The following is a 21,240-nucleotide window of genomic DNA, read 5'->3' as shown; positions in this document are numbered from 1 at the left end:
CTGTGTCAATTAATTAATATTTTTGCTCATATGTTATATAAATAGACATGTACTTTGTGCTGTGTTCTGGCAAAGGGTTACATGTAGAAAAAGATGAGAGCGGCATTTGGATTTTCAAATAAAAACAGAGCTTAATGTCCGAATTCTTCTGTTGATGTTGGCTCATGGTGAGGGTGAACCTGTGGCCCACAGAGTGAGCCCCTTGCTCTCTGCAGATATTTTTCTGTGCCCACACTAAGCAGCTTAGGGATCAGGGCCTGATTTTTGTTTTATTTTTCCTTTTTTTTTTTTTTTTTTTTTTTTTGTGAGAGGCCAAGAATAAAACACTGCAAAGCAGACTGTGCAGATGTAGCTCCTCTGATTTTTCACCTGGATTTCTGAATTCGATAGATCTTTCTGGGTTTGCCTTCTGAAAGCTAGGACAGCAATTGTTACCGCCACATTTGGTTTTAAAGTAATGCATTTTAGTCCCAATATAACAGATTTCACCAATGGGCCTATCGCCCCTGAGGAACCGCGGTAGGTCTGCGATGTTTGGGAGCTGCCCTGCTTGTGCAGTTGAGGAAAACAAATTGCCACCGTATTAGAAGCACGTTCAGACCTGGCCACTGCAAACATGTGGCAGCACCAACTTGAATGCGATCCCGGAGCCAGAACTCTGCATCAAGGCTGTGCCAGTATGCCTGGTTCCCAGATCCCAGCTGAATCTGCAGAACCAGTTAAATTTTGCTATGAGGAGAATGCAAAATTAATTTTTAGTGGATTAATTCGGTACAGGCTGTTTCTTTGACAGGCTGTAAGTAATGTGTCCAGTTCGGAACAAACGGAAAAAAACCAACAACCCAGGAGCAATGAATGCTAGGGAGGACATGTGCTTATGTTCAGTTTTCTCTGTGCTTTGCGGGGCAAACTGTAGTATTTTCAGGTGCATCCCAGGCAGGTTAGGTATGTGGACAGGGAATTTCCTGGAAGCGAATCTGGATCCTTTCAATGAAAAGCTGCACAGCAGTCGCATTCACACAAGACTGCAGGTGTAAGCTTTGTGCTTTTACACACCTGCACTTCTGGGAGTAGGAACTGGATGCAGACACTTAAGGTGTAGCACCTTATAAACCTTCTTGTTCTGTTTGTTCTTACTCTTTTGGCCTGGACAAAAGGTGAAGTGCTGGCAGTGTAGTTCACATGGCTGCATGACCTTAGGTGGAGTTGTATCCTGCACATGGGTTGTATAACACCCTGACAGCCCTGCTTGCACCAGGAAGCCCTGGCACGGGTAAGGTGCTGCCGCAGTTTCAAGCGCTTGGTTAAGTACCCTGCTTTGGTCCCTATACAGTGCTTTAAAATGCGTTGGCACCTGGTAGTGTATTGGTGAGTCACGGTCTAGACCTCCTCCCATTAACACAGGGCAATAAACTTCAGCAGCATTTCCATACATCCCTGCTTTTGTCAGGAGCTGCTGGCTTCCTGCTGAGCAGATGTCCCATCTGGTGGGGTAAAGGGATGGAGGAGTAGGGAAGGTGTCAATACTGAAACAGGCCGTGCATCGCACATACAGTGAAATCTCAGTCTAGATGAGAGCAGCGTGTGAGCAGCTCCTGCTGGCTCACCCATAAACTGGCAGCAGTGGACATGGAGGGGCCCTTGCCTTTTCTGTGTTAGTCCTGCCATCTCAATTAGCACCTGTCTGAATTGTTTAGGTGTGTCTGTTGAATGTTGCATCAACCAAAAGCTGAAATCCAATACCTAGAATTCCTGTTTGGGGAAGGGAAGGTGGTGGAGGGAGATGGTTCTGGGGATGTGCTGAGGGAAGTATGCACAGCATCTTGCAGACCAGTGTCTGCATTTACTTGGTTCATTGTTCTTTCAAATCTTCTTTTGACAATTTCTTCACAAATAAAATTTATAGTCAGTGAACTGCCTGGCATTTGTAAAAGGGATATTGGAGCTGTCTCAGATCAACAGTGTAGTCTAAGCACTAGTGTTCATTATCTCTTCTGTCTGAATCTATGATTTTGCTGATTTTTTGGTTGTTGTTATCTGAACCTTTTTATTGACACCTTTTTTTTCATCACTGCTACCCCCAACATCCCAAAGCTTTGCATGAAGATACAAACTCAATAGAGTGAACCTAAGTTAAACACCAGAAGTCTTCCTTCTCTTGCAGCCGTTTTTGAAAGACTCCACAGACCATTTGCCTGAAAATCACAGTCATATATCTGTCTCTTTCATATAAATACATATGTACATGTATTTCTTAGTTGTGGCCTACATCTTATCTTTACTAAAGTAGTAGTAAAGGACTCCATTTTGAAACAGGGTGCTGGGTTGTGTGCAGACCGGTTTGTACATTTTCTTTCACTCACTTTAGTTCACATAAACAGCAGGAGATGGATATTCTTCCAATACACTGTGCTGTAGACAGTGAAGGAAATAAAAACCAGTATTTTGAGAGAAGTTCATCTCTTCTGAAAACAATCCCAACCAAAGAAACCCCTGTCATGCTTTGTAATAGGGGTATTTAACTTGCTCTGTAGATGGAGCAATTCTCAGGTAAATGTCAGGACTCCAGGTTTTGGTTTCTGCCTAGGGCCTGATAGTTGAGGCGTTAGTCAACCCCCTGACACCTCCCGAAATGTGTGGCTGGTGCCTACGTTTGCACACTGCAGGCGTCACTGAGGCTTTTGTGTCCCCAAGAGCTCTGCCAAGAGGCACATGGCCACTGCCACTCCGTTTGGCAGCTGGCACACCCACGGCTGCGCCGCTCCAGAGCTGCTCTGGCAGGACATACCTCAGGAGAGCGCCGGGGTCACCCTTCATGCACCAGAGGTGCCCTGTAGGTGTGCTGCATGAAGAAGGACTGCCAGCTGCTCACTGCATCCTTTCTCAGCCCAGCAAAATACTCCATGCAGGCTGGATTTCTTGGCCCGTGTTGTCCCCATGTGTGCTCACTGGAGCTGCTGTGAGCTGGCAGCTCAGAATGGGCCAGTTGGAGTGATTGTGTTCACCTTTGTGCTAATTGCCAGAAATGTCAAGGAATTAATGCCATACGGATGAATCCGGGCCAGCCTGTATTTCCTTTCCCTTCCAAAGTTCCCTACGAACAGTGTCTTTGTGCCTTTCACAGGCCTGTTGAGGGTGTTTGGGGACAATGGTTCCCTCCTGACTTCTGTTTTCCATGTGTTTTCATAAACACTGGTGTATTTAGCATAGTCTTTTGTCAGTTTTTGTGAACACTGGTGTGGAGAAATGATTGTGGAGAAAATGTCTGATCTCTGCGTAGAGAGTAGAAGATAAAAACAATATCCTCTTCAGATAGCCAAATGACCAAGCCCACCTTGCCCTATTAATGTAGCACAGAATATGTGTCTAACACTTTTAGTGTTGTTGCATTGGTCAGGAGCACTTAAATGGCATTGTAGAAATACACACATTACTTGATCATGGCTCACTTGATGCAAGAAGTTTAAAAAAAAATACATAAAGAATTCATAGGCTTTTCATAGGCTTGTGAGAAAAAGATACCAGGTAATGGTTGACATAATTGATGTCTTGGTACCAACACTGAGATGCTTTCTGGTGAGAGTGGATTAGCATCAGTGCTGAACCTTGTACACATTTCAGTTTTACCTGCAGAAGGGCAGTTCACTTAATTCCTTGCAGGATCAGGGTCTGCACTGGCCTGAGATCACTTGCTTGTGGGTTTGTTCACTGGATATTTTTTGGGTGAGCTTTGCTTTCTTTTTCCCTCTCAATGGCCGGAGTGATGCTCTGCCATCAGTCACACCCAGGTACAGCATCCAGCAGCTCAGGTGTGTGCAGGGAGAGGCAGGACAGCACAGCACCGGGCAGTATTTGTGCAGGACAACTCTGTAATTCCCCTGGGATGTCTTTGCTCTCTGGAGGGACTGTGCACTTGCCCTCCACAAAGGCCCCTCACTCTGCACCCCGTGCCCAGCTGCGGGCTGGGGTTGCAGCAGGCTCCAGCAGAGCTGCTCTGACATAATCTGCCAGCCCTAAAAGCTGCCACCACCTCTGCATCTTTTGATCCTTACGTGCTGGGCATGTTTTCAGGGGGACAGAACTGAAAGTACAGAAAATTGCTGGTTCTGAAAGTGACAGTAACTTCATTTTAGGAATGTTTTTAACCTGAGATGTGTAAATAAATAAAATGAATATTTTTAGCTGAATCAGTTTAAAATAAAAGTCTTCCAAGAATTTAAGGCTGCCTTCTAATGGCAAAAATCCCGAGGCATTGGTTGGGGCATAAAAAAAAATCTCTAATCTGAGCAGATTGGAAGAGGATAACATACTGCTGTGGTTGGTACAGGGATTGTGATTTTTTTGGGTTTTATTTTCTGTTTGTAGACTCAGAAGAATTAAGAGGATTCCTCTTTTGTTGCCATTAAGATGTCAACAACAACAACTGCAGTGATTAGCTGCTGATTGTTCTTTCTGCTTCTCCATGGGCTTGAAAGCTGGCCTTTTGGGTGCTTTTTGCTCTTACCTGTTGCCATTTAGATCTTTTAACATTTTCTGCCACCTCGTAATTTTTCTTCACATATAAAAATCTCGTGGGCTGTTTTTATTACTAACCTGCTCAGTTTTTTATGTTCATTTCTGTCTCTGAATGTATTGAACACTAATAAATGCAAATATATTATAATTCCCCCCAAACCTACAGTTTACTCATAGAAATTAAGTTGATACCCTGAAGAATCTAAGGGATGTAAAAGTGAATCGATTTAATAGAAAAGCTGTTTCATAATCCATGTTAAATACATATTTCAGAGACCTCTTTTGCAACATATGCAGGTATTGGCTTTTAAATATTCTAAATCTTGGTTTATTTCTCCTTTTCTCTAATATTTCTTTTCTCTTTTTAATAGGTCATCACACAACGAACTAGAAAAACATAGGTAAGTTTTGAAAAAAAAGCTAATTAAAAGATGTATGGCTGACATTTTAGTTACCATGTTTATTGAAGAACATTTTGTTGAAATTTTTTTGATTCTGCACTGAGTAATTTATTAAGTTGATTTTGGTTTTTTTATCAACTAAAATCTAATAGTTATAGTACTGTTTGGCACTTTTTTCCCCCCTATTGTTTGGTATGCTCCTTTTGAAACATCCCTAATAATTATCTTTGTACTGATTAATGCTGTAACTGGTTAACCGAATTGTTACTAACAAAGAATCTGATTGCAGCAACTGTTTGCTAGAGGTGTTAAATGTTATAAGTACAAAGTATTTTTGTGACTAAGGTGAATGCTTTTTGGGAACAATGTGTCACACAGGGTTATTCTATGTTTCTTTTAAAGTATGCCTAAAGTGCAGTTAATTTTCATCTTGCATGTAAGTACCTACAGATCCGTTTTTCCCCTCCCTCCGCTTCCTTGCTGGTGCGTGTCCTGTCCGGAGAGCTGTGTGTGAGCTAGGAACGGGCAGCTCCTGAGCCGCAGCCTGGTCCGGTGAATCCAGCGCCAGGAAAAGCCGGACCTACCCAGGACAGGCATTAGACCCTGCAGCCCCGCGTGGCGCAGAGCTCTCGTTTGCCCCGTTCTGGAGGCAGTGTTCAGCGTGTGTTGTACCGTGTCAGAGTGTGTTTGCAGCTGGGCCCCTGGGCTGTAGGAAGGCTCCGGGAACGCTGCTCCGAGGGAGCTCAGAGAGCAAACGGGCCCGTCTTGGCTCTGCCTTTGGCTTCCCTGCTGTGGCACCCTCACTGCGGGGCCGCTGCCTTTCACCCACCATTCAGGATAAACTCCCATTCGGGTGGTTTTTTGTTCCTTTTTTGTGTAGCTTGTGGTCTTTCGGGTTTCACGCATCCAGAGAAAGCGAGGGGGGTGTGTGTGGATATGATTTAAACTTATTTGCATGCTTCTAAATACGTGAAACATGGTTGATGGCAAAAGAAGATCGAACTCGTGGGGGTTTTTTTGTGTGTTGTTCTGTGGCTGCAGTTATGTAGCAGCTAGACCATCACTTCCCTTGCATGCTTACATGCTTTCCTGTAGTTTAATTGTAATATGAGTAAACTATAGCTCTGCCTAATAGCCACGTGGTCATCCTAGAGATGAGAGGAACTGGAGAAGGCTCAAGCTCACAAGCACAGGCCTGGGCTGTAGAATGCAGTGCACTGGCTAAGGCAGTGACATTGACCGGCAGAAGTTCTTCTGACAGGGTCTTCAGGAAAATAACTGCATGTAAAATTCTGTCCTTCGGTCACACTTCTTTAAAAGAAAAAAAAAATAATTGGCCCCAACTACGATTCTTTCTCATTCCTCTATATTTCTTCCTTCCCTCCTGCTTCATCAATACAAATTTACTCTCATCTGCATATTCCTTTTATTTTTCCTTCAGTTATTTTCCTCTTCTTCCTTCTGCTCTGCCTTAACATGTTTAAGCAGCACAGTAAATGAGGCACAGCAGCATTTGCAGCAGATGCAGGGCCAGAAGGAGACTCTATTAATTGTTCAATCACTGTTCTCACTTCCAGTTCTGTGTTGTATCTTTGTAGTAGCTGGACCATACAGTACTTGCCTTGCTACCTTTTCTTTCTCTGCCATCTCAAGGTCAAAATAGGTAAACTGCACAGTATGTCTTGTGATTATACAACTAATGTTTCTAACTGCTGCTGCTTGCTGTGCCTCCTGCAGTTAAACTACTTGAAGCCAGATTTTTATTATTCCTGGTGAGAACTTGCAAATTAGTGCAAGATCCTTGTATGTGCAAATGGGTGTTCACAAAAGCAGATGAGGTGTGTGCAGTTCTAGCTGCCTGATGTATTGGTGTGAAGGACTCCTGCAATTTTTATTTCTTCTTTTAACAACCCCCTCCTCCAGCACTGTGGGTGTATGAGCAGATAATACCGATCATAGTGTTTTTCACAGTGTTTTACTAAAAGTACATTAAAATCTATCAAATGTCTTGCACGGTTTAATGGGAGATTCACAGCCATGGTGTGTCCCTGTAGCAGCTGGTCCCTGCAGCAGAGCCTGTCCTCCCCCTCCGTGCAGCCCTGCCCTGCCAGTTGGGAAGCACTGGATGTTGAATTTGGAGGTGTCTCCTTTCCAGGACCAGCGCCTTTGACTCAGCACTGCCATGATGCTGCTCTGGCAAGACACACTCGATTATCTCACAGGAGCCCGTCGAGGAGGAGGGGAGGAGAGGCTGCGTGTGTCCTCCTCCATGCCCAGTCCCTCACGTGGTGTCTGAGGGCTGCACCCTGTGCTGGAGGGCAGGGAAATGGCTTCCTTATTTACAGGGCTGTTGTGTCCTGCGTGAGGGTGGCCAGAGATGTCACTGAATGGAAACCCATGGTAGCCATGCACTGTACATGGTGCTGTTTTGGGTTCTGCGCTGGTGTTGCACGTCAAAGGTTTTATCTCTGGTTTTGATGTCAGTGGAAATGGCAGTGGTTGACCTCTGTGTGTGCTGGCTTGACCATTTGGCACCACCAGTTTATTTTGCATTTTTTACTGCTGGGTCTCTTTTCTGTGTGCTCTTGAGGGGGAGCTCAGAGGAACACAAATGAAAGCAGAAACATAATTCCAAGAAAAAAAATCTCATTATATGATAGAATTCAGATTAATGTTATGGTAAAGTGTTTCTCAGCAATTCATACATGAAATTGCTTTTTCTGTGCTTTAAGTCTCTCTATAATACCCTGCTCAGAGCTTCAGTGTGTGTTCATTATAGGGACACTCTGGAAGGACTTATCCCTCTAATAGCAGTTTTGTTTTGGTCCTGTGTGATCAAGGTGTGCATCTAGGAGCCATGAATCAGGAAACCCCTTAAATAAAAAGTAAGAAGGCAAGAAATCTTCTCATCCTAGGGACAGATGAGGTCCTAGAAGATATTTTAATAATTACAGACAGGTTAGTCAGAGTGTGGCACTTGGATGTAACTAGTTCCTAATGACAAACGTGCACATGTATATTTATGTAGGTATTTTTTGTTGTTTCCAGCCAGACCATTAGGTCTGTAGGCTTTCACAGAGCAATATAAATAGTAAGTAAATTAGTAATCATGACTTTTTGCAAGGAAATTTTTTAATCAACCTGACAACTGTATAGAGGAATTCAACTTTCATAGTATAAAAAACACCCAAGAATTTACGAGAGACATAAGCTTCTTTAAAAGATACAGCATTATCTCATTTATTTGCATCAGTTTATACTAGTTCTGCATTAGAAGGTAAAAGCCAAGGTGCATCTCCCTGAAGACTGTGCTGAGATCTCCACGCTGCTCTGTGGAGGCAGGGAGAACCTGCCCTCGGCTGTTCACCCGTGGATTTGTCCCCCAGCTTGTGCAGGGCTGTGTGAGGAAGGGACACCTCCTGTGAAAGCACGTGGAGTCCTGACAAGGGATACTGGGATCAGCCCATCAGGACTTCTTCAGTGTCATTCAGTCCTGCCTGGCCATGAGGAATTCTGCTGCAGGAGGGGTTCAAGGTCTTGCCCTTTCCCTGGCAAAGTCTTTGGAAACAGCTTGTGAAACTTGATGATTTTAAAGAACAGCTTCTAAGAATTTGTGAGGAAATGAATAGGTGTACTTGAAGTCAGCAAGCCACGTGCTGCTGTCCCCAAACTGGCACCCATACGAGCTGAAGAAGTGCTGTGTGACTCTGGTATGGCTTGATCTAGGTCCCAGGTCTGCAGGCTCAGATTTGACAAAAGTTGGTGAGCTGAGGCAGATGGAGGTAAAAACCAGGCATTGCTGTTTGAGCTGAGACTGCTGTGGAGGTTGCCTGAATCAACTGAGTAAGACAGCTCTGAACTTTTAGAAGTGCAAGACCGGAATGGGGAATACATGAGACACAGTGATTTGCAAAACCTTAAAGATGGAAAAAAACCCCAAACCTTTCTTTTTCCCAGAAGAGCTTAATGTATGTGTTGTGTAGAGCCCTGCTTGGGGGAGACTAAAAGTGTTCCCATGCGCACAGAAGGTAATACTGACGTGAGTTTTGTGCCGTCCTTAAATCTAAAATCTTGCCAGAAAGAAGTTTCTTTATTGCATCATCATGTGTATGAATGGATATCTCTACAGAAACATAGGTTTTGATGAGGAGTATATATTTTGATGGGAGCATTATGATGTACAGCATTAGCTGATACAGTAAATAGAGCAGATGACTCTGAAGTTAAATTCTGATAGGTGGTTTTCTCATGGAGAAATTGCAGATGCAAGAGCACAGTTACATTCATTGGTACGTCAGTTGCACCCACCACAGTTGCTTTATGTTTAAAGTTAATATAAGCTGAGAGAATGCTTAGATGGATGTCTTGAAATCCTCTCTGTGGCTCTTCATATTAGTAAACTGCAGGTTAATGAAAAGCATGTAATTGCAAATTGGTGATAAACTTGGAAGTTTTGAAACAGAACTGAAAGGTCATTGAAATAATAGCATACCAAAATAATGCTTAATGTTTGTTTTTATTATGGGCTGCCTTTTCAAAATCACAGATTACCATTGTGCTTAGCACTGTTATGCAGCATAAAGTTGTAACTGCATTGATCCATCACATTGAACGGCTGTGGTGCCACCACTGACTGAGGAAACCCCTGAACTGGTGCTGGAGGTGAAGTCCTTCCAGGGAAGGATCACCCAGTGTCTCGCTGCTGTGCTTCCATCAGGAATTTAACCCAGCCCGGGTTGCATGCTGGTGCTTCTGGGTCCTGCTTCCTGCCAGCACAGCAGGAGGGGAGAAGCTTCCTCCTTGGGCCAGGTCACCTTCCTGAGCCAGCTCCCTGTCACAGGCACACCCTGATACCAGCACAGGGAGAGGGTGGGATGGCTTCTTTGGGTGACAGTGTTAATTTACAGTGTTAATTTACAGTACAGAGCAGTTACAGTTCACTTCTCTGTCAGTTTAATGTTTTTCCTAGGCATCCAGTTTTGGCTGCTCTTGCCTGGAAAGTGCTGTGTTGGATGGGTCTTACTGACCTGGGACAGATCTCATTGTTATAATGGGTCTATAAAAATTGCTGCCATTTCTAGGATCTGTCCAGATTATACATAAACCATTCAGATAATGCGGCTGCTACGTTAGTGGTGGAAACCACATCATCTTGCTAGCGGAATCTAACCTCTGTACTGGATCTTTCTTCTGGTTTTCTCATCAAGAAAAGAACTGTTTTTACACCATCTGGTTGGTGTGAAGTGGTTTATAACAATCCCAGTGAATTGCAATAAACACACCTTTGCACTGCTTAAGCAAGGTAATGTTTTAGGAGTGTGATTTGCCTTTTGTGAGCTGATAGCCACCGTGGTTTGGGCATCTGCTCCCCCTCCCCAGCTATGACTGCTTCTATGAGGATGCCAGTTGTAGTGGGCAGGTGATGTGTTGCCTCAGCCAGTGCAAAGCTGAATCTCAGCTTAAAGCCCCTTTTGCCAGGTGTTTGCCTCTTAAATCCCTGTAAGAATTTTTTTTTGTGCAGCTTGTTTAGGAAAATCTGTAAAGAACTGGTCGTGCAGAGCTGAAGGTGTAATCCTGTGCTTTTGCTGAAGTGACCCATGTTTCTGAGTCTGACAGATCTGTGGAATTAAAAGAAATTGGAAGGTTTAAAACTTCGCACTGAAATGCTGTTTTTCCTCACTGTGCCCCCATCTCTGGGCAGTCAGCAAATGTCTGGACCTGTGACTTACCCTGCAGTACCTGCTGCAATAGCTGCTGTAAATATTTATGCACTGAACTGTTATCTTTTCAGTGCACAGAGCAGCTCACCTGATGATGCACTCCCAACAAATGTGTCTTCCTACCTACACTGCTGCTTTGGAAAGGAGGGGTATATTAAGCAGACGAAGCTTGAAAATTAATCTGCTCAGGAGGTTATATTACAGGTATCAGAGATGTACACCTACTCGTACTTCGGACAAAGCTTCTATCTTGCAGTGAAAGATGGGACTAAAGTACAGTCTGGACTCTACAATTGTCATGTCCTTTTTCCTGCTGAAGCCAGCTTTGCACTATGGAGCATAAGTGGAGTCCTGGGTCTGGGCTGCAGAAAGCCTTGTGCTTCCTGGCCAGCCAAGCAGCCAGCAGGGAGCAGATGGGTGAGAAACCAAGTGCATGCATTTTTTTCCACTTGAATTTGTTCATCCCTCTCTTCAAACATAAGTCTATTGTGTGTCAGCCTCTAATGGACTATGTAGAAGGTGGTTTATGTTTTCAGCATCTGCTAATTGACCTGGCTAGTCCTCATCCAGCATGGTAGAGAGAGTGGGCTGGACTTGGGATGGGCCAGACTTTCTGGTACTTTCAGGACAGTTAGGTGCTGATTCCCTGCATGGGAGGTGCATGAGAGGGCCTGATGGTGACTGCTGTCCTGATTGGAGGAGAAAAAAATAAGTGGAATTAGGTATTCAAAAAAAAAAAGATTTTCTTTTAAGCTTACTTAGCTACATCTGGACAAGTGAGCTGGAATTTGATTTTTGTTTTTTTTAAAGGTATTTAGGCAGCTAATGGACTTTAAGAAGTTGGCCTCTGAAATGAGTCTTACATAATGCAATGGGAATCCTTGGCTGAATCTCAGCCAGTCAAGTCTGTGGAAGCCCACAGACCAATATACAGAAGTGGTACCTGCTGTGGTTTGAAGAAGGGGCAAATGTGCCTGAAAGCCAGGAGTGCAACTCTGGCTCTTTAAGGCAAGGTTGGCTCTGCACTCAGGATTCACACCAAATCTGCAGAAGGCTGGCTTAATTCCTCCCAGGTACATCACAAGCGTTCATGTCCCAGTGTCCCTGCTTGGAGTAGACAAAAAGGAATCAACCTCAGCTGGAGGAGGTGGCTATGTTCTGTGAGGTGCTTGTCCTGTCCCTTCCTCTCCCTGCCTCCATGCTGTATTGGCATCTGTAGCTCTATTTTTAGCACTCCTGCCCCTGGAGTGACTACCTCACTTGGGTATTGGATATACCATGACCTGGTCCCAAATTCAAAATGTCTCTTTCTGAATGGAATGGTGTGTACTTCCCTGGTGCAGCTCATGCTCCTTTTCCTTCATGGTCTCTATCAGCAGACACTTGTGCTTAGATTTACTGCACAAAATTCCTTTGCAGGTCAAGTAGTTGGTAATCTGTGTTTTTTCCCCTTGGTACACACGGTGGTTGAGCATGTGGCAGACTCTGCCTCACACCCACGGAATTTTAGTAGGAGCTGTGCCTGCCTGCAGGCTGAACCCTGCATCACATCCGGGCAGCTGCAGAGGATGCAGAAAAGGTTCCAGAAACTGTTCTGAGCAGGAGCATTTAGACAGCAGATCATAAACGTGAAAAAGCATGATGCTGTTCCATCACAGATGTTTATTTGGGCCTTTTTTGGAAAAACAAAACCAAAACCAACTCCCCCTCCCTACTGCCCTTCCCCCCCCCCCCCCCACCCTGCACTCGTGTATGGTATCCAGTTAAAAACTGACTCCTCTTATCCTAAAGAACTGTGCAATCCACAGGAATGGATAAGATATTCCTTCTACCCACCCCTCCCTATGTTTGGAAGGAGAGAGTTGTTTTGGGACTTCATACAATGCTGTCTTTTGAGATGGAAATACATATGCTGAGCCATGTACACATTCTCCTAGACTAGAGCAGAGTGACAGGACTTGTCAAAGGATGTCAATTGGCCAATAATACTGTTTAATGCTAGTTTATGTTACGCAAGCTTTTTTCTACACAAATTACTGTGACTAATTTTGTAGCGCGTGGAGATTGGCACAGCCGACACAGAAGAGGTGTTGGGCTTGGATGTATGTACATGAGGTCATGTTGCAATGCTTCTAACTTGAAAAACTAATAACTCAAGTTACAGGCTACATGCCCTACATTAAGAAAGCCTTTATTACATTCTACCTTATAGCAAGAAAGCAGATTTGTGTAACAGTCAAAGACTACATCTGAATGTGGTAAAATGCCTGTAAAAGGCTGGAGAAGTAGTGGTGAATCCTCTTCTCCCAGCTGCCACCTTGGGATTGATGCCGAACAGATTTATCTGCTTTTCTTTCCTTGCTGGTTCAATTTGGGTAACTAAGTGAAGATACAAGGTGCTAAATAAGGGGCCTTCCTGGCATGTAATTGCTGCCAGGACTCAGCAGCTCCTATTGAAGTTGGGAATACCATCAGTGTTTGCAAATACCTGCTGCACAGACATTCTGTGTCTTACATAGCACATTAGCTGGTATTTACAAAACATAAAGGTAGCAAACCCTGTAATTCCCCAAGAAAGCTGACTTAATCCCGATTGGTAAGTGCTGTTGTGTTGACTGCTGCAATGAACAGCATGGGTGGAGCAAATAATTTCTGCTAGGGAAATTTGGGAGCTTGTTGTGTATGTTTGCTAGAAGCAGTTATTGGGTGTAGGTGCTAAGAGGTGTTTTAAATAGACTGTTGAGTGTCTTGGTTCCCACTGCCTGAATTTACATACTCACATGGCAAGTGGGTCCAAACTTCTGGCACTTCCTTCCCCAGATAACCTCAGGACACTGCACTTAAGAAATCTGAGCTGAGTTTTGTGGGGAAGAAAGAAGGAGGGAAGGAGGAAGAGTTTTGAAAAGCTGTTCCATACCTTATCGTCCCAAATGATGGATCATTTTCTGGTTCTGCTCAGCTGCACCTTATCTGGCTCAGAGACAACCAGTTTTGTACTGTTCAAGGGAAAGGGAAATCGGATGGAAATTAAATTACAAACAAGGCACTATCTGTGCTGTGGCAAACTGTATCCAAACTTGGAGGCAGGACTGTCAGATATCTGCAGTCTCCACTGTCCCATGATTCCAGATCTTTTCACTTTTTGTTGGGGGGGAAATAAGTGTCACTCAGCTTTTAATTCTCCTGAAAGTAAGAGTACCCACTGCAGCCTTGGAAGTGACCATCTTTAATTACAGTCATTGCATTTAATCCTTCCCCTAAATTTGTTTATACATACACCTCACTGTCTTCTATTCACCTCTAATTACAAAGTTGAAATGAGGGAGTTGGAGACATACAGCAAGACATTTGGGGACATGTATTCTTAATTACTGCAGTGTGATTTCTTTTCTTCTCTTCCTTTGCTGTTCTCACTTGGGGTCTGAACCAGCCTTCAGTTGTCTGGAACAGGCACCCGGATGTCCCAGGGCACTTCAGCTGTCTCACTGGAGCACATCTCAAGTATCTACATTGGTAAAAGCAGCACCCACCACTTCCTTCCCCAAAAAAGCCAATTCATTTGTGCATGCTCAAGCTGCCATCATGAGCTGCTCCCTCTAAGATGGCCACGAAGCTTTGGTAGGTGCATGTGCCGAGGAAGTAATAGCAAAAGCAAAAATGAAAGTAACACATAGCACTAAATATCCCGTTCTGATAGCTTCCTGATCAGAGCTTAAAACTTCCTATGACTGTGAACGAGCAAGTGATTGTTTAGATGCTGAACTGGAGACGGAGTTGCCTTAACTCTGATGAGGTTTTAAAACTGTGGTGTAAGTTGCTGTTCTTTTGGTGCCTTGTGCACATTGGAGCATGGAGTCCCTGCAGCATTTGTCAGGCTACTTAAATTGGATACTTGGTATTTGGATATGGAGGTACAATAGACAATAAAACCACAGTCACAGGTATCCAGTATTGCAGATATTAATGCTTCACACTCGTTTAAGTTGATGCAGGAAAGGGCTGTTCCCAAGGCCTTATGCTCAGTGTGTGACAGCAATGCATGTTTTTAATTTAGCTAAAATAATTCAACTTGACTTGCCTCTCCTTTAATTTGGCATCATACGGTGGTATAAAAAAAAATCTTGAACACATTTTTCCCCTCATTTGACATATGTACAAAATAACTAGGTCTATAGGGAGGTTTAAAATTAGGCAGAAAAAGCTCACTAGGCCCAGAACTGTGCTCTTGGCTTAGTGCTGTGCTGCAGCTCAACTTCTCTAGGCTTATTTAAGCATTGTAGTCTCCCACCCCACTTTTTTTTTTTTTTTTTTTTTAAGATCCTTCCTGTTGGCAGCTGTCCTGAGACACGATGTTCTTGCTTAGCATTTTGATGTGGGGAAACAGTCTGATAATTAAAGCCGGTTTCAAGCCATGAGCTGATTTGTAAGTAGTGACTTGCTCTGGGGTGTTGTCAGTTGATAAACGTGTAGCTTGTGTGCACAGAGCTGAGCTGCACCTTGGTCCTTAAGCCCCACGTGAGAGGGACATACAGCTCCCAGGAGCCCCTTCTGGGACAGACAGACTGCATCCTCTCCAGCCACCTGTTGGTGAATGGTTCATTTGTGAAAAATTACCACTATCATCCTGTTCCCCTCTTGAGTGTAAACCCAGTGCAAACGTGTTGTTGTTATGCAGCTTTTCCTTGTTTAAGTAAATGTAATTCTCTTTGACCCACTCTCTGCAGTCCTTGACAAATTCCTTACAAGAGTACTGTGAAAGGTGGCGAATGCCAACACAGTTAGTGCAGATCTGCAGACATGCCGTGGCTTTGGATGTGCTGTGCAAAGTTGCTTTGTGGTGGTCCACTGCCAGCGAGGGCCAGAGTGTTGCTGCTCTCATGTACGTGTCTGCACGTCCTAATCCACCCCTGGGGTTTCCATGGGCAGCGTGTGTGAGTACGTGTGTGCCTCCATGTAACTTCAAGTGCGAATTACAACTGCTTGATCCTGCAGTGGCATGGTCTCGTGACGGCACTTTCCTTATCTAATTGGGTCTGACACTATTCTGAGGTAGCAGACAAACTTGAGTCTCCCTGCAGTGTAATCTAAGAAACTTGAGTGCCAGTAAGACAGATGGGTTTGAGAGGTCTAATTTAGGAGGACTACTAAATTGTGATGTGTGCATTTTAATCTGTGAAACAAATGGGTAGAAGGCTGGCTGAATGAAGTATTAAATAAGTTGGTTAAAAGCATGGCTGATTAGTTTTTTGTGGACTCTGTTTTCGGTATGTCCGATGGCATTTCCATCACTTGTGTCTTTCCCCACAAGGCACTGTTATTCATCTGCCTGGATTAGGTAGGTACTGTGTGATGCTGAGCTCGTGGTACCAGGTGACACCTCCCTCGCTATTGCTTAAAAGTGAGAGGTAAACGTTAAAGACAATCAGTAGATAACAGGGCTAAAAATAGAAGACTCCTGAAAAAGAAATTCCTTTTCTATAGCCCTAAGAATTGTTTGTATCCGTCTGACATTGACTTTGAAGGTTTAAAATACAGAAAACTGTTCTTTATAGATGAGCACAACCTAAAGGCTGAAATGCTGAAATATAGGTTGGAATCTCCTTTTTTTTCCTTTTTGCAGAAGAAAAGAAATCCATAAAAGGGCAAAACCAAACTGCAATGAGTTTCAGCTGTTTGCATAATGTTTGATTTCTGTTGCCTCAGATTCTTGCAAGGTCAGAGATTCATTGCCTATGGTCAAAAGATGTAGAATCTCATACATGTAAATTTGTGATGGACACCATCCAGGAAAGACAAATGATATCCAGGTGCCATTACTTTTGCTTGTGATACTTCTGAGAATCCCTGTATAGCTTGTAAATTTCTGTTGACATTTCCCACGAAGTACATCTCAGATTTCTGTGTGTTGCTGTTAGTTATCACCAAGACCCAAGACAGTGAAGGGCTTTTAAACCTTTCATGGCTGCTCTTCAAATAAGAGCACCTTAAGACAGTGGGATGGCTGAAGCATGTGAGGAAAAGCCTGCCTGCAGGGACGAGTCTAGAAAAAAACATGGAGAGGAGATGAGAGTGGTCAGATGATGGTCCTGCAGCTCCTAGTACTGCAGAGCCCAAGGCTATGGTTCCCTAGAGGGTAAAACAGATACCAGTCAGAGCTGCTGCTGTTCCATCTGCCCTGGAGTCCTTGCTGGCATGGTCCTGCCTGCGCCTTGCCTTGCCCAAGTGCTCCTCTTGTGCCTCCCGTGTTGCTGGCTCGGTCTGCAGGCGGTTTAGGTACGTGGGTGAGCGTGCACCGTCGTGTGACACATCTCTGTCACACCTCGCACGCCTCTGACAGCTCGTGCTCACTTTGCAGGCAGGAGAGCTCGAGTGGGAGAAGGTTGAGGAGCAATACAGCAACAGGCACTAACTGTGCCACAGGGCTTTTATTTCTTCTGCTGGCCAGAATCAGATGTGACTCTGGGACGCTCGTCAGTCTGTCTGCTTCTGCTGCTGGGTACATTCCTGAAGGGACAGCATGTGGGCAGTCTGGCCAGCCACCAGCTGCTGAGGCTCCGGTCAGGTCTCTCGTGCTGGCGTTGTCCACGTTGCTTTGCAGGGTCATTGCATCCCAAAGCAAGCCTCAGGTGCTGCTGTCATTTGCCTGTCTTAGCTGCTGTCCCTGGCTTATGGCAGCACATGGGCCACCACAGCTCACCTTCTGCTGGGAGCCAGAGCATAAAGTGCATCAAAGTCTGCTTGTGGGTATTTTGAGAGGTGAGGAGATGTTGATGTAGCCCAGTGCTTGTAACTTAGGACAGGCAACTATCACTGCATTCAGCAAGGAGCTACTGGAGGAAGGGGTAAAGGAGGGAGGGACAAAGAAGGCAACAAGGCCAGCAAGGTCTGCCAGGCATTCCCTCTCTTTGGAGTCAGTGGCTTCCCTCTCACAGACCAGCCAGTATTCGCCTGTCCCCAGTTTGCATCCCAGCTAGCTTTCTGTGCACTGCTGCCAAGAGGCTTAGCTGGCCAAAAATGCATGCATTTGTGGCACTGCAGATGCTTCCATTAACTTATGTGTACTGAAAGATGTAGGAATAAGTTCTGGTTCCATGTGTATGTTCTAAAACTGAGCAAGTGGCATCTTTTGGAAGGTAAAAAGTTAAAGGTCAAGTGTGGAGTCTGGACTGAGCAAGTGGGCTGAAGTGGCACTAAGGGAAAATAGGTAAAATGCGCTGGAACTGCTGTAGTCTGCGTTTAGATATAGTGTAAAAGAGAACTAAAATATTTTTCAGAGTGATAAAATGTGCAAAACATGGAAATAATCATAAGCTGTGTTAACAGACAGCAGAGGTTTTCTTCTATTTCCTTAGCATTGGGAACAGCACCAGACACTGCTGAGCACTATTCACATGAAAACTTGCAGATAAGTGCAGAGCAGCACTGACTCTCTGAAAGCCTGTGATAGTAAGAGGCACTTGCAGCAGTTGTTATCCCATGTTTGGACACTTCTGAGGTACCCCAAGACCGCTTGGCTGCTAAAGCGATGTGGCTGCTTTCAATTTAGCAGAACAGATGCACACAAGTATTCAGCACACTGAAATGCATATTGAGGATGAAACTCCCAGTTAATACCTCAGTAAATAAAGCGGGCAGTTGCACTGATTGTAGGGCTGTTGCATTTAATTCACTAACAATCACTGCAATTAGGCACTCACCGCTCTTTCTGCCTGTTAGTTTCCACCAGAGCTTTACTGCTGAATTTAGTTGCAGAGGCCCTATGAGGTCTTGGATGAATCTTCACTAGTGCTCAAACTTCAGGATTTTATTTTTAACATGAAAAAGACCCCCAGCTTACTGCAGAACACTGGTGTTTGGTTTATCTTTCCTCGGATAATAAAAAGCCAAGAGGTTTGCTGTAAGAGCAAGACTGCATTTTCTGGGTTTGACTCCAAGGCAGTCAGCTGTGAGCAAGCTTTTCACACATCTCGTAGCAATCGGCACACTGGGTGCCTTGCTATGGTACACTGCTTTAATACTAAGAGGTTTTGTTTCCTTTTCACCAAAGCAAATTTGTTGTGTAGTTGAACTAGATTGTGCAGCTCAAGTGTGAGCTAGAGCATCTTTTAGAAAAAAAAGAAGTATTTGAGATATCCTTTGTACAGGAGAAAGTATTAAAAGTGTTCATGAGTGAAATAAATCTGAAAGAAACAGGATTTTTTATTGCAGTGGAGGGTTGTTATCCTGCATTATATTTAATATTTTGCTGGAGATATGCTAAATACTGTCTGGACCATTAATAAATAGGCTTCCTTAGAACCATTTTTATCTGATTGAATTTCTGTGATTTCTTAAGATGGAAGTTTATAAATAATCTCTTTAAATGCCATTGTAAACAAATGCATTTTAATTAGTACAAAGTTGTCTTTGGTAGCTTATAAAAAGTCTCGTAGAGCTGTAAATTTGTAATTCCTGACACTTTAATAAAAGTGTTAGCTTAAAGAAGAGCGAGGCAAGTATGCTTAGGTACCAGCTTCTGCTAAGCAGAGTTGAGTAATCCCACATGATTACCTACACTGCATGTGTGGCCATGATATCCAGGACTGCGCAAAATAACATGAACATATTAAATTTTCAGTACCATTAAAACAATTTGCAGCAAAATTCTGTCACCACTTCAGAGTGTGACTATGCACAGAATAAAAAGAGCTGCAGCCCCTAAGACATGTTGCCTTGTTGTGTCAAGCTCCAGTAAGAAGGAATTGAAGCTGTTATCAGAAGGCAGGCAGAGTTTCTCGCCCTAATTTTACCTTGGTGGCAAGTGAACCCTGAAGTCACAATGGGAAAGTTTTTACTGCTGCATTTCTGCATTTTTAGAAAGCTTTGAAATAATGATAAGTTTGTGAGTAATGATGCTGTCTGTGTGCATCCTGACACAGTGCTTGTCACAAAGTATCCAGAGCTTCTGTTTGCTGATTCTGTCGAAAACTCGAGTGCTCCTTGTACGCAAGTATTTGCATTTCATAAATAAATCTGTGAAGAGTCTTCCTGTAAAAACACGAGTGTCTTACAATTGCAGTTAACTCACTTCTGTATTTTATGCTGAATTTCATGTCTGGCAAGAAGATAAAATCACCTTGCTTTAAGGACGAAACACAACCATTAGTTCACTGCTGGTGACTCTGACCCAAAGTTGTGGCCAGACTATTTTGGTTCATAGTGTACCTGGATAACATTTGACTCCAGAAGTGAATTTTTGGTGCAGAGATTCTTCTCTGACTTTACCCTATGCACATTATTAAGCCAGATTACATAGTCATTATGCAACAATGAAAAAATTAGTAACTGCTCTATATTTAAACCTTTGTGTATTAACTTCATTGCACAGCACCAGGATAGGTTTGAATGTAGGAAAAAAATGTGAAACATTAGAGAAGGAATCTGAAATGCTTTGGTAACTCTGTCCAGTTTGTAATAATGTGTCTTCTTCTAGATTCATTTCAAATACATTTCTGTTCTTTGAAGTAGGGGCTTAGTTTGTATTTGTACTGAATTTGCCTTGTGATAAGGTCTGATGCTGTCTGGTTTTTGGACTGAAACAGTTAATGTACAGAAATGACATCTTTAATTTTTACATCTATTTCATATCTATCAGTTATTCTTACTAGTGTGGCTTGTAGTGATTGCATTGCTTGAGTTTGATTTATAGTGTCCTTTTCAGAAGAGCACCGAACAAATATATTTAGCAGTTCGAGAATATGTCAACCTCCCATACACAGAGCTAGTTTAGTGGACTAAAATTGGGGCATCTGAAACACAGACACGTGTTCAGTCACACAAGTGTTTTTAGCACTAAGGCACCCTACGGAAAACACAATTAGGGCCTCCTTGTGAGGCCAGCATTGTTTCATGCCCACGTGTGCTTCAGTGGTGCACTGTGGTGAGAGGTACGATGGGCTGTGCATGTGGAAGCAGCAACATCATGTCTAACCAGGCAATTTCTGCTGGGGCCAGCACAAAGGGAAGTTCAGGGCATGCAGTGTGGGAATGCAGACATTTAGTGGCTTTTTGGCCATTTCCTAACCTTCCAGATCCTTGCTGCTCATCAGCTGGAGATGCTGCGTGTCTACAATGCCTCCCAGTATGGCCAGGACAGCTCCTTTGCCAGACTGGGCAATCTGTTAGTAGCAGGGAGCAGGTGTGGACCAGACAGAACTGTTCTGGGACTTCCCACAGGATGACAAACTGCTGATGGAGTTGCTCTTTCCTTTCTCCAGCCAGCTCTGGGTCAGCAGAGAATGGGTACATGTGGGAGTCATTCTTGTACTCTGGGAGGGCTGTGGAGTGAGACCTGGAGGATGTGCAAGGTGAACACTCGTCATGAATTTGACTTCTCTCTAGTGAGTTTTATGCTCTTGCTCACAATTGTTCAGAAATAGATGAGCATGGCCCCTCTGACACTTTCAGCAAGTGACCTCTGGCAGTCAGGAACACAATGCCAGCAGTGGGAACTGTTTGTCTTTGGATGCAGCTTCCAGGAAATGCCCACCCTGTGCTAGCTACCATAAACACGTGGACGGCTGTTGGAAGCTTGTCTGCAGGGAGTGCCCAGCTGGGGTGGCAGG

General features: G+C 43.9%; 1 protein-coding gene across 3 annotated transcripts in view; it reads left to right on the top strand.

Moving 5' to 3' along the window:
* Nucleotides 1-21,240, top strand: part of MXD4 (MAX dimerization protein 4) — a 38,549-nt gene that overhangs the window by 5,246 nt on the left and 12,063 nt on the right. For all 3 annotated transcript variants that reach the window (XM_048303394.1, XM_048303397.1, XM_048303396.1), the window contains exon 3: nucleotides 4,887-4,916. In XM_048303394.1, coding sequence (XP_048159351.1) covers nucleotides 4,887-4,916 — 30 coding nt within the window. The remainder of the gene's footprint in view (nucleotides 1-4,886; nucleotides 4,917-21,240) is intronic.

This window comes from Corvus hawaiiensis, chromosome 5 (genome assembly GCF_020740725.1).
Source record: "Corvus hawaiiensis isolate bCorHaw1 chromosome 5, bCorHaw1.pri.cur, whole genome shotgun sequence".
Classification (NCBI taxonomy): Eukaryota; Metazoa; Chordata; class Aves; order Passeriformes; family Corvidae; genus Corvus; species Corvus hawaiiensis.
The sequence above is the reverse complement of the archived record's forward strand: the minus strand, read 5'-3'. Positions and strand labels throughout refer to the sequence as shown.